We start from the raw sequence: 17636 nt of genomic DNA, 5'->3' as shown, positions 1-17636 counted from the left end.
ATAATTGGCCATGGCGGATGGCCGCTCCGCCTCCCAGGCGACCCCGCCTCCCTTTCATTCTGGAAGAAAGAGCCTCATCCCGGGCGCCCAATGAAAAGCGCCCCCACCCCAAAGATCCCGCCTCCTTCGGCGCCGGCCCCGCCCCGAGGGCGGAGGGACGCCCGCCTCCCGGCGCGGCACGGACCAATCGGAGGGCGCGTTCGCCCGGATGGACGACCGCCGGCCCAATCGCCGGGCTCCGGCGGCGCGCGCTCCGCCCCTCCGCCGGGGCCGAGCGGCGGGCGAGAGCGGGCCTCGGGGCGGCGGCGGCGGCGGACGGACGCGGCCTGAGGGAGCGGCCGGCTGCCGCGCGGGGCTTGCCTCGCCCGCGGCGGGGTCCATGGCCTGAGCGGCCATGTCCGGCGTGGTGCGGACCCTCAGCCGCTGCCTGCTGCCGGCCGAGGCCGGCGGGGCCCGCGAGCGCAGGGCGGGCGGCGGCGGCGGGGCCCGCGATGCGGAGCGCGAGGCGCGGCGGCGCAGCCGGGACATCGACGCGGGGCTGGCCCGCGAGCGGCGCGCCGTGCGGCGCCTCGTCAAGATCCTGCTGCTGGGCGCGGGCGAGAGCGGCAAGTCCACCTTCCTCAAGCAGATGCGCATCATCCACGGCCGCGAGTTCGACCAGAAGGCGCTGCTCGAGTTCCGCGACACCATCTTCGACAACATCCTCAAGGTGCGCGCGCCTCCGCGTCCCCGCCCGCGCACCTGCGCCCAGGTGTGCCTAGGTGCGCGCAGGTGCGGCCGCAGCTCCCGGCGGCCGGCTGCCCCCGGCTTTGGGGGGGGGGGGTGGTGGCATGGGAGGGGCCTGGCCGGGGCAGGGGTGCTCACCCCGTCTCCGCGGCAGCCAGACCGCGGCCTCTGGTTCTCTCTTCTCGGGGGCTGGGGGGCGCAGAAGCGAAAAAGCCGGCCGGCTTCGGGGGATGGGGAGCGCCCGGTCCTGGACGCCGGGTCGGGGACGCGCCCTTGCAGAATGGCTTCTGCGCTCTTCCCACAGCCAGCCTCCTGGGTCAGGGAGCCCTCCTTTTCCTGCCCTCCCAGTAAGCGCGGACGAGCGGTGTAGACCAGAGGGAAAACCGGCCGCAAGTCTCTCGGTGGAACTGCTTATTAGGAAAATTTCAGACGTACACGAAGTCCAGAGACTAGAAGGCACCCACGCCCCCTCCCCCACCTTGGGCGCTGGTCTCCTTGCCGTTCGTTTCACCTAGACCCCTGCCCCGTGGCTTGTAGCGAATCCCAGACATCGTGTAACTTCGTTATAAAGTATTTTAGCGTTTGTCGCCAGAAGATAAGACCTCATTTTAAAAACAGCCACTGTACCCTTATCAGACCTAAGAATTAGTAACTCCTTACTTAATATTCTCAGATATCCAGCTTGGGTTCACATTTCCTCCGCGGCCCTGTAATTGTTTTGTTTGTCTGCATCAGGATACAAAGTAATTCCTTGCTTTGCAACTTTCAGTGTATCTTTTAAGTGATGTGTAATCTTCTGGCTCTCCTGTTCCTTGCTGCTCTTATTCTTGGCAGTTTTTTGGGGGGGGAGGGGGACAAAAAATCTGTAGAGTTGACAAAGTCTGGGTTCTAATCTCTCGCTCCTGCGAGTCTGTGCCAAAGGCCCCGAAGAAAGGAAATCTGGAGAAAATTGATCATGAACAGCAGAAAGTAGATTCTCTCCTGCCCCTAGGGTCATTTCGGGGTTTTGTTTTGTTTTGTTTTTTAGTTTATCCCTACTCCTCTCCCTGTCCTCTTACCTACTCTTTCCCAGGCCCATTTTGGGGAAAGCAAATTACAGGTATGTCTCAAAGCAGAGGTAGAGGAGAGTTTGTCATACCAGACAGCTGTCTGGAGACTAGATTTTATGGTGCCCCAAGGGACTTTAAATTTAGCAGAGGTCTGTAGAAACCCATCTGGTACATTTCTTTCACTTCAGCCATGAGGAAGAAGCTCCAGGCCTTGGGGGAAAGTGGCTCCTCATTGGGACCTGGATGCCCGAACCCTGGGTTGGGACTCTCAGGCCTTCTTCCTTCCAGACTTGCACTGGTATTCCCACTTTCTGTATTTGTTATTAAAATAATTTATTTTAATAGAAATAGCTCTTTTAGAATCTTGCTGGGAATGAAAGGAAGAGAATAATTTGAATGATAAAACACTCCTTTCCTTTTCACCTCTTTCAAAGGCCTCTCTGTGAGTCAGCTTTGGCCAGTACTTCATCAACTTTAAGGCTAGGAGCCCAGTGTGATTCAAGGGGATCCACTGTGTGCTTAAAATTCCCCTCATCTTCTGGGGTAAAGTGCATGTCATTGTCTTTCTCTATCACAGAGCTAGATTGTATTTCTGCTGCTTTTCTGAACCTCCAAACCAGGCAGGTATAAAAGTATAAAGATTTGGCTGACTCCCACTTTCTTTTAACTCCGGATTTGGCGAAGATGTTTAGAAACATAGAATCTTAAATCTAAGTTGTCGTGTTGAGTGCATTTTAGAAAACTCTGTCTTAACCTATTCCCATTGCACAGAAACGTTAACTTTTACCGACTTCCTAATGAACAGAAATAAGATTTGTTAAACAGTATCCTATTTTCCTTCCCAACTTTTTACTAACTGTAGTTACATTTTAAACTTATTTTATCTGTTGTGACTATTTCAATAACTGGTTAGAAATTTATCTTTCGATTTTTAAAATCAAAAATTCTTCCCCTCGCCACACCATTTTTAGACTGATCATTTGGGAAGAGACCTTTTAAATTAATTGCTTTGTAATGGCTTTAAACAGTGGACTTTTGAATGATACTGTTCAGAATATTTGTGTCTACATAGAGATTTGGTGTTAACAGGCTGTTTTTGAAGCACTCACTCTGTGCTGTGCACATTACCCTGTCCTTCATAAACAACATTAAGTTTTTATCATGCTTCAGATGGTATTGTCCCGTTTAGCCAATGAAAAAATTGAGAATAGAGAGTTTAAAATCTGCTCAAGGTCAGCTGCCTAAGAACCAGGTGGCAGAGCTGGGAACCAAACCTAGTCCTTGTTTTTTAAACTTTAATTTTGGGATAATTGTGGAATCTCATCCAGTTGTAAGAAATAATGCAGAGAGCCCATGTACCCTTTACCCACTTAGCCTTCGTGATAATAGCTTGCAAAACTGTGATACAGTATCACAACCAGGGTATTGGCAATGCGAACATCAAGATACAGAACATTAAGGATCCCTTATGTTGCCTTTTATAACCCCTCCTTTCTTCCCTTCCCTGACTTTAGCAGTAACTAATCAATTCTCCAATTCTATAATACTTATTCATTCCAGATTATTGTGTAAATGAAGCCATGCAGAATCCGACCTCTATATCATTCTGCATAATTCCCTGGAGAATCACCCAAGTTGTTGTATGTATCCAAAATCAATAGTTGCGTCTTCTGTTTGCTCAGTGGTATCCATGGTACAGATTCACCACAGCACACCATGTAACCATTCAACGCCTCTGGGTTGTTCCAGTTTCCTGCCTATTATGAATAAGTCTGCTATGAACATTCATGTACGTGTATTTGCATGTACACACATCTTCACGCATCTGCGATAAGCACCCAGGAGTGCAGTTGCTCGGTTGTACGGCAGTTGTGTGGTTAATGTCATAACTGTTTTTAGACTGCCTGTACCATTTTGCATCCCCACCAGCCATGTCTGAGTGATCCGCTTTCCCCGCATCCTCGCCAGCATTGGACGGCCCTTTTTTATTTCAGCCTTTCAGAAAGGTGTGCAAGAGCTGGCTCATTGCTGTTTTAATTTTATTTCCCTGACAGCTAATGATGTAGGACATCTTTTCCTGTGCTTATCTGCCATCCGCATATCCACTTTGGTGCAGTGTCTCCTCCTGTTTTTTTAACCTATTTTCTAGTCTAGTTGCTTGTTTTTTATTGCTTGTTTATTGTGCTTTATTGTTGGTAAATGTTTTGCGAGGTGTTTTTATACATTCTAGATACTCGTCATTTGTCATGTATTATGTTTTGCAGATATTTTCTCCTGATCTGTAGCTTTCCTTTTCATCTTCTTAAAGTCTTTCACAGAGGAAAACTTTTTTTTGATGAAGCCAGTTTGTCCAATTTTTCCCCTTTGTAGGTAACACTTTTGGTATCAAAGCTGAGAACTCTTTGCCCAGCCCTAGATCCCAAGATTTTTTTTTTTCCTGAAAGTTTGGTAGTTTTACATTTTACATTTAAGTCCCTGATCCATTTTCAGTTAATTATCCCACGAAAATGTAGGAGGTTTAGGTGGAGGTTTATGACTGTTTTTTGGTTTTGTTGTTTTTGCCTCGAATGCTCAATTGTTCAAACACCATGTGTTGAAAAGAATGTGCTGCTTCCATTGAACTGCTTTTGCTCCTTTGTCAAAAATTAGTTGGCATATTTGTGTGGATCTATTTCTGAGTTCTCTGTCCTGTTCCACTGATCTGTAAGTCTTTCCTGCTATTATATTCCGTTGATTACCTTATACAGTAAGCCTTAATATCAGATAGAGTGCTTTCTCCCACTTCATTTTCCTTTTTCAAGATTGACTTAGCTCTTCTAGGGCCTCTGCCTTTCCATATGTATCTTAGAATAAGTTTGTGTCTATTAAAAAAAAAATCTTGCTGGGATTTTGATAGCAATTGCACTAAATTTTGGGGAGAATTGACATCTCTACCATATCAAGTCTTCCAATCCATGAACATGGTATGTCTTTATTTCTATCTTCTTGATTTCTTTATCAGCATTTTGCAGTTCTCAGCAGACAGATCTGGTATGTGTTTTGAGTTTATACCAAGTATCTTGCCTTCCTTAGAGCAATTATAAATGATACTGTGTTTTGTTTTGGTTTGGTTTCCACACGCTCTTTGTTCATAGACAGCAATGCAATTGATATTTCTGTCTTGATTTTGTGTCCTGTGATCTTGCTGAATACACTTAATGGTTCTAAGGGCTTTCTTATAGATTCTTTGGGATTTTCTGTACCGATCATCATGTTCCTTGCAAATAGGGACTGTTTTATGTCTTCTTTTCCAATAGGCATACTTTTTATTTCTTTTTCTTGCCTTACTGCAGTGGCAAGAACTTCCGGTATTATGTTGCATGGGAATGGTGAGAGGCTTATCTTCTGTTTCTTTCCGGTGTCGCTGATTTTTCTTTTATTTTCGTCAGTCTGCTTAGAAGTTTATCATTTTTCCCCCTTGAAGAACCAGCTTTTTATTTCATTAACTGTATGGCCTTCCTCTTTTCAATATCATGTATTTCTGTTCATATTTCCTTTTACTTCCTTTGGGTTTATTTTGCTCTTTTCCCCTGACTTTCTTGAGGTAGAGATTTGGATTATTTATTCGAGACTTTTCCTCTCTTCTAATGTAAGCATTTTAAGTGCTATAAATTTCCTGCACTGTTTTAGCTGTGTCCACATATTTTGATATGTTGTATTTAACTTTTATTCAGTGTTATGTGTATTTTTGTTTCTTTTCAGATATTTTCTTTGACCCATGGATTATTTAGAAGCATGTTATAGTTTCCAAGACTGTAGAGATTTTCCTGCTATATTTCTGTTATTGATTTCTATGACTTTATTAAAGTCAGAGAACATATTTTGTATGATTTCATTTCTTTTAAATACTTAAGGTTTGTTTTATGGCCCAGAATATGGTCCATCATGATATATATTCTGTGAGCCTTTGTTGGTGAATGTTCATGGACACTTGAACAAAATGTATCTGTTGCTTGGTGGCATTTTCTACACATGTCAAGTACTGTTGTTGATGGTGGTGTTAAGTTGTGTGTTCTTACTGATTTTCTCTTTAGTATTTCTGTCGGTTGCTGAGAGTGTGGTGTGGAGGTCTCCCAACTATAATTGTGTATTTGTGTGTTTCTCCTTTTGCTCTATCAATTTTTGCCTCATGCATTTTGAGACTCTGTTGTGTGGTGTATAAACAGGATTATTATGAGTTCCTGGTGGATTGATCCTTTTGTCATTATGTAATGTTCTTTGTCTCCAGTAATTTTCTTTGCTCTGAAGTCTACTTTATCAGGAATTTTAATATAACCACTCTTTTTTTTTTTAATGAATGCTTTCATGTTGATATTTTCCCAACCCTTAAACCTTGAAGTGAGTTTCTTATAGACAGCATGTTGTTATATATATATATTTTTTTATTTTTATTTTTTATTTTTTTAAGATTTTATTTATTTATTTGACAGAGATAGAGACAGCCAGTGAGAGAGGGAACACAAGCAAGGGGAGTGGGAGAGGAAGAAGCAGGCTCCTAGCGGAGGAGTCTGATGTGGGGCTCGATCCCATAACGCCGGGATCATGCCCTGAGCCAAAGGCAGACGTTTAACCGCTGTGCCACCCAGGCGCCCCTATATATTTTTTTATTCTGTGAATCTTTGTGAGTATTTAGGCCATTTACCTTTAAGGTAGGGTAATTAATATGTTAGGGCATAAGTTTCCCATTTCATTATTTTTCTGTTTCTTTTATTTTACTTTCCTGTGGATTATTTAAACATGTTTTAGGATTCCATCTTGATCCACTGATGATTAATTTTTGAGTGTGCCAAATGAGGTTTACGATATACATGCATTGCTTACCCAGTGCACTGTGAAGTGTGGGAACTTTACTTCCATTTAGATCCCTTTACTCTCCCCACTTCTTAAATATGCATGTCTTAAGTATTTATTATTATACTTTGAGTCCCACATCAGATGGTTTTATGTCAGTCTTCAAATATGATTTAAGAAACTTGTGAGAAGTAGGATGGTTTGTTTTATTTACCCCTATTTTTACCTACTCTGATGGTCGTCTTTTTCCTCCCCCGAGTTTCTGAGCCTTCTGTTACCCTTTCCTTTCTATTCGGAGAACTTCCTAGCCATTCTTAAGGGTGGCTTTGCTTACAACAAATTCAACTTTCCTACATCCAACAATGTCTTTGAGAACTCTGCCAGTTATAGAATTCACAGTTGACACATTCTTTTAGTACTTGAAAAATGTGCCTTATTCTTGCCTCCCTGGTTTCAGATGAGAAATCCACTGTCATTTGAATTGCTCTTTCTCTGTAAGTCAGTGTGTTCTGTCTCTCTGGTTGCCTTTAAGATCGCTCATTCGTCCTTTAGTTTCCAGAGTTTAACTATGACTTGTCTGGACATAAGTCTTTCAGTTTGTTATGTTTAGAGCTTGCTCAGCTTCTCGAATCTGTGCATTTGTGTCTTTTGCCAAACTTGGGAAATTTCCAGCCATTATTTCTTCAAACACTTTTTCATCCCCACTCTTTGTCCCCTCCCTCTGAGACTGGTGATAGGAGGGTCAGTGGCTCTTATTACTGATCTCTAGGTCCCTGAGCCTCTGTTGCCCTGTTCAGTGGGATGTGATATCAGCTCCCCCTGGCCTGGCTGATCCCGGGAGTATTAGGAGCAGCAGGGTGGCAACCAACCCAGCCTCCCCCCTCCTTTTTCTGCCCTCTGAGACCGGGTGAGGGTGGAGGCTCCTCTCCCCACTGATGCCACCCTGGCTGGGCAGTTGGAGCACCTCCTGCATTTCCAGGCAGGGGCTAGGAGAGGAGATCCTTGCTTGGTCCTGCCAACATTACCTAGGCCACTTCGAAGATGCTTCCTAGTTCTGCAGGGCAGGAAGGGGAAATGGGAGATCAACTTTTCTTTCAACTCTCCTGAAACCTCAGTGGGTGATGTGTGTGGTTTTTCTGTTGCTATTTGGCTAGAATAGGATAGGTGTTGCCAAAACAGTTGTCTGTTGTAAGATCCCCCTTTTCCCAGTCCTTCTGCTGAGAGGAAGAAGCTTTTTCCCAGAGCTCTTTCCATCTGCACCTTTTGGCTGTTCCAGCTTGGAGGCTGTGCAGCGCCCTGTCCCGGACAGGTAGGCAGTAAGGGTACCTGGGAACTCACGGCCACGTGGTCCTCAGGTCCTGAAGTCCCAGGCAGCCTGCCTTCTTGTCTCCACCATCTTTCCTATGCTTGCTTGTTGTGTTCTGTCCAGAGCGTCCTTAGTGGTAAGGGAGAGAACCCAAGAGGAATGGGGGTACTCCATCTTGGCAGAACCAGAAGTTTCCATTGTTCTGGTCTTTTGATTACAGGTCAGGGACTCCTCCTTCAGGATCACAGTTGTTCCTGAATTTGAACCTATCATTTCTTTAACTTTATCACCTCACAGTACCCTCTGCAGGGATTATTTGAATCTATTTTTTGAATTCTATTTTTGAAATCTAGTATTTGAATTCGTTGCTTTGACCTCCTGTAAATATTCCCAGTAAGACTTCTTATTCATTTTTTTCATTTTTATAATCTTAAAGATGTGAGTCTCTCCCTCTCTGTGTGGGCCGTCCATAAAGTTTGCATATGTGGTGTTTCAGAACTTGTGTGATAACACCTCTGGTGATGGCAGGCGCCTCGGCATTTGTGTGGAAAGCTTCAGACCAGCTTGGCTTTATCTCCCAGGGCCCCCACCCCCCTCATCTGTACTTTCAGAAGCCAGTCGTGAGGACCGAATCCCACCTCCCGTTGGAAGTAGATACACCATGAGCCATTTGAAAGGTTAGCGTTTTTCCGTGGACAGGAAATCCCAGTACCACGCACACAGTTGTGTGCGTGTCTCATTTAACCACCCAGAGCTGGGCCCTCCTCGTGTATCTTTGTGAGGATGATTTAGAAACCTTGTGAAGAGGGGATTATTAGAACTAGCGGTCTCCTGTTGACACTGAAACAAAAAAAATTCAACGAATGCTTTTTGACCGTATGCGCAAGGTGATGTGCTTGGTGCTGGTGGGGAAGGGGTTAGTTAATGGTGTATCATGCTCAGCATCTACCCTGCACAGGCGCTCTGACTAGCGGGGAGACGGTTGCACGCTTTAATATAAAGTCTGAATGTATGCCACGTTAAGTGCCATTGTGAAGAGAGACAGGTGGCTCAGTGAGAACAGGGAAGGTTAATTCTGGCTGAGCTACCCGAAAAAGCCTATGAAGGAAGTGTGATTTGAGCCGGCCTCTGAAGGCTCCATGGAGTTTTAGCAGGTGGAGAGGAACATACAAATGAGGCCCTCTCAATGCCACGCATGTCTACCAGTTAGAGGACCGAGAATTCTAATAGTATGGAGTATTAAGAAGGAGTGTAGGAGCTGGACGGAACTTTCTAGTGCAGAGGACTGGTCATAATGCAGTGGCTGGCTAGAGACCTCGGTCAGGATGCTCTTTATCTCAAAGCCATGGACCTGCTCCCTAGAAAGTTCATACACGTGCACGTAGTTTAAAGGGTCCCTCGCCATCCTAAGCATCAAAGTGGGCCTACTTATGTTCTGTGGACTGCAGGTTAAGAAATTTTGTCATAGAATATCTAAGATTATATTAAATTTTTGTAAATTAAAATCTTTTTTAGGATTGTTTGCTGTGTTGTTACTTTTGACGAAGGCGAAGGAGGATAGGACTTTGAGGAGGCCCCCACTGCTGTTCTGTATTCTTCAGCACTTCAAAACTCCTGGCCTGCAGAGTCTTTGTTTCTGGGTTCAGAATCCCTTTGTGCTTGATGCTACAGTGGGTTTGCGTGAGAGCAGAAGGCTGAATGTACTTCCAGGGTCCGGGAGAACAGTTGGGCTTTGACTGCCTTGTTGGCTAATTGCATTTAAGTAAGCAAATTTCATTCTACACCTGGACACACACGGTTGGTCCTCTGATAATACCAAGAAACAAAAATCTCTTTTTCTGTCGGTTAACAAAATCCCGAGGCCCCTCTGGCCCTTTTTGGGGATTCAGGGCATGTGGACAACTGGCCTTCCCCTCCAGCTTTCAGGCTGACATGTTGGTTAACCGAACCGATTTTAGGGGAGCAGTTTTAACCCTCAGTCATCTGTCACGTGAGACTTGAAACATAGCTGCGTTTGATGTTAGATGGTGTTCTGTTGACAGCACATAATTATTTTCTGTTATTATGTAGTTGAGAATGAGGACATGGGTCCTATCGGTTGTAAATGGAACTGAAGATTCATACTTAAGGCTTATCTGGAGATGTAATTACAGGGCGGTCTTCAAGCCAACGAAGCTAATGTGTGCCGGACCTGGCGCTTGACCTGCGTCACCCCGAGGGCGGCACCCTCCCTTGAAGACACACGGCTTTATTTCCTGAGCTAACTCTTGTAGTTTGTATTTCAACAAAAGCAGCGCTCTTCTTCGCCTCTTCTGCCCAGCAGGCGGGACAGAGCAGCTGCGTAGTTTCACCTGATGGTCCTTCGAGTGAGCAGAATATGAAGAGTAGTTACTGACCACTGGTTAGCTTTTCTGAATGATTCTTTCGTGCATGAAGATGTTTGTCTGTGTCCATTGGGGTCCACGTTCAGGTGGGCCCAGGCACATTGGGGCGTGGAAAGGAAGACCCAGTTTGCGTTCTGCAGTAGTGTGTCGGGCAGCCGGCATTCCTGTGCTGGTTCGGCGGGCTGGGTCCATCTGTGCTCCCGAAGTGCCGTGGCCGGAGGACAGAAAAGGGATAGTTGTTAACTCTTGGGAGTATTTGCAAGTGGATAGAAAGGAGCTGGAGGGCAGCCCTACAGTTGTACGGGGTACCAGGAAAATGGTCCCCACCCCTGCTCTTTTGAGCAGAGGCCGAGTAGACAGCATCTCTCTCTGAACTTGGGCATCTGTTCTACTGTCTAGCCTAAAACCACGGCCCCAGGTTTGCCTAGTGGCTCTGATACATCCAGGTTCAGCAGTGAAGACTGATCTTAATGAATACTGACTGGTGCTAGCCAGTGGACCCAGGCCTGAGGGAGTCAGCTCCTGAAACAGGAGCAGAAACGAAGCCACCGGAACACTGACTCAGAATCCATGTGCTATGTAGTGTCAATATCATCATTGCCTTGCTGGAAGGTTCTCTGGTGACTGTGCGTGTGTGGGTCCCATCTGGCCCTTGAGTGCCTGTCTGTGGCAGTCAAAGGGAGGGTCCCTGCTGTACCCAGGGAAGGCCAGGGTAGATGTCAGGGCCGCAGCCAGACCTGCTCCCGGCCTTCAGAGCTAGGCCCCTTGCTGTGCTGTGTGCACCTGCCTACTTGGCTTGTGTGGGGACAGGAAACGGGAGGGCAGGGCAGGAGAGGGGACATCCCTGGTAAAGTCACCCGAAGGACGAGAGCCCCAGCCTAGCTGAAGGAGGCCGTCACAATCGTCCGCAGGGTTTACGATGAGCTCCATCTGGACTTGTGTCTGGGATAGATCAGCAACCAGGCTGCCGAGAAACCTGTCACGGTGCTGGGCGCTGGTCCAGGGGCACGTGCTCCGCAGCCGCTGACGGAGCCCCGCGTGATGCCGAGGGCCGGCCTTTTTGGGGTAAGATGGTGCTCATCCTAGCGGGCAAGTTACACAGCCTTCCTGGCAAAAGACTTGACGTTTACTGAGGAAGGAAAGGGAGTGATTATTTAAGCTCACCTTGCTGCTGGTTTCTGTTACAGGTGAAAGGGAGTAGCTGCTTCAGAAGTTTGTTTTTTGAATTTTTGTTTTATTTTATTTTAAGATATTTTTTTTTTATTTGAGAGAAAGCGCATGTGAGCATGAACAGGGGGAGCGACAGGCAGAGGGAGAGGGAGAAGCAGATTCCCCAGACAGAGGGAGAGGGAGAAGCAGATTCCCTGCTGAGCAGGGAGCCCGACACAGGGCTCCATCCTAGGACCCTGGGATCATGACCTGAGCTGAAGGCAGACATTTAACCAGCTGAGCCACCCAGGAGCCCCTGTTTTTGGCATTGTTATAACACGGGATGTTTAATCTGTGTTTTCCATCGATACCAGTTCTGTTTCTGCAGTTGTTAGCGCAGCTGGGATGATCCCAGACTATATATTTGTGGCCACTTACATGTTTTCTCAAGGAAACGAAGCTCCGAAGCTCCGTAATTCTTGTTTTAGGATGGGGAAGGGAAGGGTTTTCCCCTAGGACTCTGACGACTTGATTAGAGACCTGGAGGTGAAGAGGCCAAGGGTGGAGCGACGTGGGAAAGCAGAGCCTCCCTGAGAGGCTCGCTGGTCAGGATTGAGAGATGGAAGACTGGCTCTTTATCTTCTTATCAGTACATATTGATAGGATTATAAAGAAGTGCGATTGTGTTCCTGAACACACATGCCAGCACTACCAGCGCGTCCTCCTTCAAGCCGATGTCTCATTAAAAGTAATCATCTTGGGGGGCTCCTGGGGAGCTCAGTCCTTAAGCGTCTGCCTTCGGCTCAGGGCGTGATCCCAGCGTTCTGGGATCGAGCCCCACATCAGGCTCCGACGCTGGAAGCCTGCTTCTTCCTCTCCCACTTCCCCTGCTTGTGTTCCCTCTCTCACTGGCTGTCTCTCTCTGTCAAATAAATAAAATCTTAAAAAAAAAAAAAAAGTAATCATCTTGGGAAGCCGCGCCAGCAGATCCTGATGAAGTGTGTGTTTATGTAGGAGATGCTGCAGAAGCCGTGAGGACGGGCCTGCCCAGAGGGAAGAATATATTCTCTGTGCATCGGGAGCTCCAGTTTTTGTGTTTGAGGCCCCTTCTCTCATCCCTCCTTTGATCCTCAGTAACCCTGTCAAGTCAGGTTGAGGGTTTTACTCTGATGGGGGGGGGGTTCAGCTCCAGTACTTTCTTTCCTTCCCTCCCCATCCCCCGTGCTGATGAGGGGAGGAGGGAGCGGCTGGACCAGTGAGTTTTGGAGAAGGAAGGATGTGCTGGTCTCTGGCCCTCGAGGCTCCCTGCTCTGGAGCTGCCCTGCCCACAGGGAGCTAGCATTCCTTTCCCGGCCTTAGCCATAGGGGCGGTCCCACCTGTGTCTCTGTCCGTCCAGCCATGCCAGAGAATGCTCACTGCTCGCCGGTTTGTGGGAACATTAAGGGCTTGACAGAACCTCGGACTCCCTGGGTTTCTACCCTCCGCAGTGTCCCTCACTTCAGCCCTTCCTTCCTGAAGCAGCTCTTACGCCAGGGAGCTCGCCCAGGTGGCCCCTCACCTCTGGACCTGCTTCTTGGCACTGAGTTGTCACAGGTGCCCCTGCAGCACTCGGACCCACTTGACAGTGTTCTGTGGAACAGCACAAGCTACAAGCCCTCCTTCCACGTGACAGCTTTCGACTTCTTTTATTTATTCAACGGATTCCCTACATACTGCAGAAATAACTAAGAACAAAACTGAGTTTTCCTCCCCCCCCCATCCCCCCCATGGGTAGAGCTGCCCTCAGCCCCGAACGGTGGCCTCATAACCCTAACGTACTTTTGAGTTGAGTTTGCCGGGACTGGAGGCCGAAAGCACGGGCATCCCAAGGCAGGAAGGCCCCGGCTCTGTGGTGAGCTGGAAGGCAAGAATTCAGGCAGGGCCGTGAAGAGAGAGCACGGCCGATGCCCTGAGGCAGTAAGGCGAGAAAGCCGCTGGCAGGGAAGGAGTTGGAAGAAAGCGCCGTTGAAGCACTGGACGGCAAGGTGGGAGAGTGAACCTGGTCGGAGCTGCCTGGGCCGCGGCAAGTCCAGTGCAGTGGGCGGCGGTTGCAGAGCTTCGAGTGGGGATTGCCTTGATTCACTTGTTAAATACCCGTCTGGGGCAGCCCGTGAGGATGGCGCAGGTCCACCTGCTGGGATGCGTCTGTGCATTTACACATACGTGTGAATCTATTTAAAAATAATCTTACATGCGAATATAAAACAATTCACCAGAAATCATCAAGGAAGGGAAAGAGGCCTTATTACCCATGTAGGTTGAACTGTATGAAATTCTGATTTTTGACCCTTTTTGACCTCCAGAAAAGGCAGTTTCATATGGTCCAACCTAATATTTCAAAAGTACTGCAGCCAAAGGCAGAAAGATGATTCTCGGGCCATGTAGTTCATCTCTGGGCCTCAGCCCCAACCCCCAACAGTAATGTTGAGGGATGAGGGTGGGTCAGCACAGCCCCGAACATCCTCGCTAGTCCCCTCCAGTTTGGAGAGGAGACCCACGGTCTGGAATGGAGCCCTGGGAAAAGTTAGGGAAAGCGCTGAGAAGCAAAGGGACCTTGGCAGAGGCAGACTGTGTGCTGAGCCAAAGCTCACGAGACGGGAAGTGAGCTTGAAGTACAGGACATTTCGCAGGGTTTCGGAAGAAAGCTCCCTGTGCCCCAGACGGGGCTCCAGCTTCCTTTCCCTCGCTGCCCTCAGACAAAAATTGAAAGCAGCCTCCATCTGTCATACTCCGCTCTGTCTGGGAAGACAAATGAGGTAGAAATGCTATCTGGGAAACTGCCCCAGAGTCCTTCTGTGAAGAACAGGTTGGTGGGGAGACTCGGCCTGGCACTCTGAGTCCTGCGTCCAAACGGGTGTCCGTGAGTGGCAGGCAAAAGGCAGGCGAGCACCTGAGTCTGGGAAAGGTGTGCTGTGAAAGCATTTACTATGTAAGACCAGAGCCCAGGGGTCTGATAAATGATAACGTGAGAAAAAAGGGACAACTGCAGGGTTAGCGAGACACTGAAAAGTCACACATGCCATTATAGGTCTCCTGTAAGTCATGCCGGAAGGGCCTGCACAGAAACTTCTTTGGCACGCGGGGACGGGTTCGGTCTCGCCACCACTGATCTCCCTCGGTTGGGGAAGCGGCATTGGGCGCCAGCCAGAGCGCTGCGGGCATCTGCAGGGAGACTCGCACCTAAACCCCACGTCCAAGGAAGCCTTCCTGTGCTCTCCCCTGTGCCCGCAGAGGCGGACGAAGGCCGCGCTGTTCTCTCGTCGCTCGGACTGTGAACCGTTCTGGGTGAGGACTGCAGGCGGGCTCTGTGCTGCTCCCCGCCTCTGTGTCCCCCTGTGAGCCCTTCAGACTCCACAGCAGAGAACGGGCCGTTGGGGTGTGGGTCTGTGCACAAAAGAAGGATCTGTCTGAGCAGAGGGAAACTTACTTCTTTGGGCACCTGCTAAGCTGAGGTCCTCGAGAGCAGAATGGCTGCATTGGTGTTGCTTTCCTAGTGTGCACACGTCACGGGAGCGGGAAGCTTCGTAACAACGCTGGCCTTTCTCCCCCCTGCCTCCTCGGTGCCGTAGAACCGCACTGACTCCTTCCGCGTGTGTGTGGCCTTACGGTTTTTAGATCTTTCACGCAGTTCTCTTGTTCGTGAACTGTGGCAGCTTCCTAATCACAGGCGAAGGGCAGGGTAGGGGCCACACTTCAGGTGAGAAAACTGAGGGTCGGCCCTTTGTAACCCATGACTCTGCCTAATGGGAGCTGGCGAGCGTGGACTGTGTTAACTTAGGCCCAGCTTTCTTAAATGGGGGCGTGTTGCTTAAGGCGTGATCACCTTCGCAGTAGCGGTTCATGGTTTCCCTGCACTAGGACAGCAGTGGTGGGTTTGTGAACTCCGGCGCAGTGGGACAGCTGTCACAGGTGAGCCCGAGCACCGCCGAATCTCACGGGGGACGCCACGCAGAGCTCAGAAACGCACACTCCCACCTCAGCAGTTCACGCACTGTGACCTGTTGTACAAGGATGTATAACCGTACCAGGAAAATACCAGAAGAGTAACAAAATGCCACCTGTTTATTTCTGTGAAGCCATTATGAGTTTATTTTTTTAAATGTTCCCTACAGTAAACATTTTAGACGGTGCCTTGTAATCATATTGTATAGTGTGTTCTTAGGAATATATCCTATATTATTAACGTAATTAATATAGCTATAATAAATATAATTTATATAACGAAACGATCCAATGGTGATTACTTAAAGCCATTTTTCCCCTATGTCAACTCTCTACAGCTACAAGGACGTTTCCATTTTTAATTGTAGGTGTTTTAACTTAATTTGTGGTTTGAATCTTCCTTTAGAATTTTTGTAATCTTGAATATTTTCAGAATGTGTAAATATTTACCAAGGAGACCACAGCATCTTTAGCATTTTTTTCAACATTTTTTTTTTAATTGGAAACGTGTCTTGTTTCTTAATGCTCAGTAACCAAGAAAAGAGCCACCACGTTGCCTGAGCTCTCTTTCCTGTATCTGGTACAAAGTAAAACTCTCTGACAACGTAAATGCCTTTTTCTTGTCTTTCATTAATTTTAAAAATCAATAACATTCTTAAAACTTAAGTATTGGGTATAGGTGTTAAATGTAGGTGTTTTTGAAGTAGACCGAAAAACAAGTCTTAAGCCTTCTAAAAAAAACTGTGTCTACCATTTTTATGGGTAATTGGTGATACCCGTGAATAGTTTTTTTTTTTTTGTACTGTTTTTATGACTAATACTCAGGTAATTGTTTCCTTGATTATGACTTTTCCCCCAAATAGTCTTGACACTGATTCTGTCATCTAACCTATTTTATATAAACAGCGTGATCCAAGAGGAGACCCTTGAGTACTCAGTAGATGGAATCACAGATAAGTCACTGTTAGAGGGTCTGTAGGGGTGTTGTCTGGAGGAGGGGTTCTTCCCTGCACAGAAACATTCTTATTTCAGACTGGGACAAGTCAAGGGTGCCAGGTGCTAATCTAATTCAGAGGTGCTGTGGAGTTTCTAGTCTGTTAAGTAAAAGAAAAAAAGAAATTACGCATACCTACTAGAAAGGAAGGGACAAAATTAGCATTATAAGTGGTAAATATCACCCAGAATGTTGTTGGAATTAAACACAGTTCCAGAAGTGGCTGGATGCAAAATAAATGTTTGTGTTTGAACATGTGCACGCATGTACTTTCCTACAACAGAAAAGTATCCTGGGTAAGGGAGGGAAAAATAAAATAAGACAAAATCAGAGAGGGAGACAAACCATAAGAGACTCAACTCTAGGAAACAAACCGAGGGTTCCTAGAAGGGAGGGGAGGGGGTTGGGGGAATGGGGGAATTGGGTGATGGGCATTAAGGAGGGCAGGTGATGTAAAGAGCACTGGGTGTTGTATGCAACTGATGAATCACCTCTACCTCTGAAACTAATGCTATACTATATGTTAATTAATTGAATTTAAATAAAATTAAAAAAAAAAACTTGTCCCATTCACAACAGCAACCTAGGATAAAATACTAGAGGAGTAAGCAAGAGAGTAAAACCTATATGTTGAAAGCTATAAAAGTTTACTGAAGAACGTAAAGACTGAGAAAAAATTTTTTGGAAGTAGAAATTCTTGATACTGTAATAATGCCAGATTATGACTTGAACACAGTGCTAGTCAAATCCCAATTTATTTTTCTTAGAACTGGACAGAATGATTCTGAGATTTGCATGATGAATATATTCTAGGAAAAAGTGCTGTGTGTTTGGGGCAGTTACCATGAGAAATGCCAAAGTGCGGTAACGCTGCCATGATTAAAGCAGGGTCGTACCGGCTCAGGACCAGGCAGTGGGCCGGTGGGGTAGACCCAAATCCCAGACCGACCCACTGCACCAGGGCCTTTAGAATATCATGAACGGAGGCTTTCAGAACAGTGGGGGAATGAGGGATGGTTGAAGAAATGGTGCTGTGGAAATGGCTAGTCATTTAGGAAAACAATAAAGTTAGATCCCTGTCTAATGCCCTAATTCTGTTTGATTAAAGGGGAAAATATTAGAATCAAAATACTAGAATAAAATGTAGATGGGTACTTCTGGGATCTCAGGCTAAGGAAGGCCTTTCGGATTATTTTGCCAAAGACAGAGAGGATAA

General features: G+C 46.9%; 1 protein-coding gene across 1 annotated transcript in view; it reads left to right on the top strand.

Annotated features, from left to right (window-relative positions):
* Nucleotides 1-283: 283 nt before the first annotated feature.
* GNA12 (G protein subunit alpha 12) overlaps nt 284-17636 on the top strand; it is a 105251-nt gene continuing 87898 nt past the window's right edge. The window contains exon 1 of the mRNA XM_045813238.2: nt 284-709. Within this exon, the coding sequence (XP_045669194.1) occupies nt 395-709 (315 nt within the window). The 5' untranslated portion in view covers nt 284-394. The remainder of the gene's footprint in view (nt 710-17636) is intronic.

The sequence above is a fragment of the Ursus americanus genome, chromosome 2, assembly GCF_024610735.1.
Source record: "Ursus americanus isolate L20-20 chromosome 2, mUrsAme1.1.p, whole genome shotgun sequence".
Taxonomy (NCBI): domain Eukaryota; kingdom Metazoa; phylum Chordata; class Mammalia; order Carnivora; family Ursidae; genus Ursus; species Ursus americanus.
The sequence above is the reverse complement of the archived record's forward strand: the minus strand, read 5'-3'. Positions and strand labels throughout refer to the sequence as shown.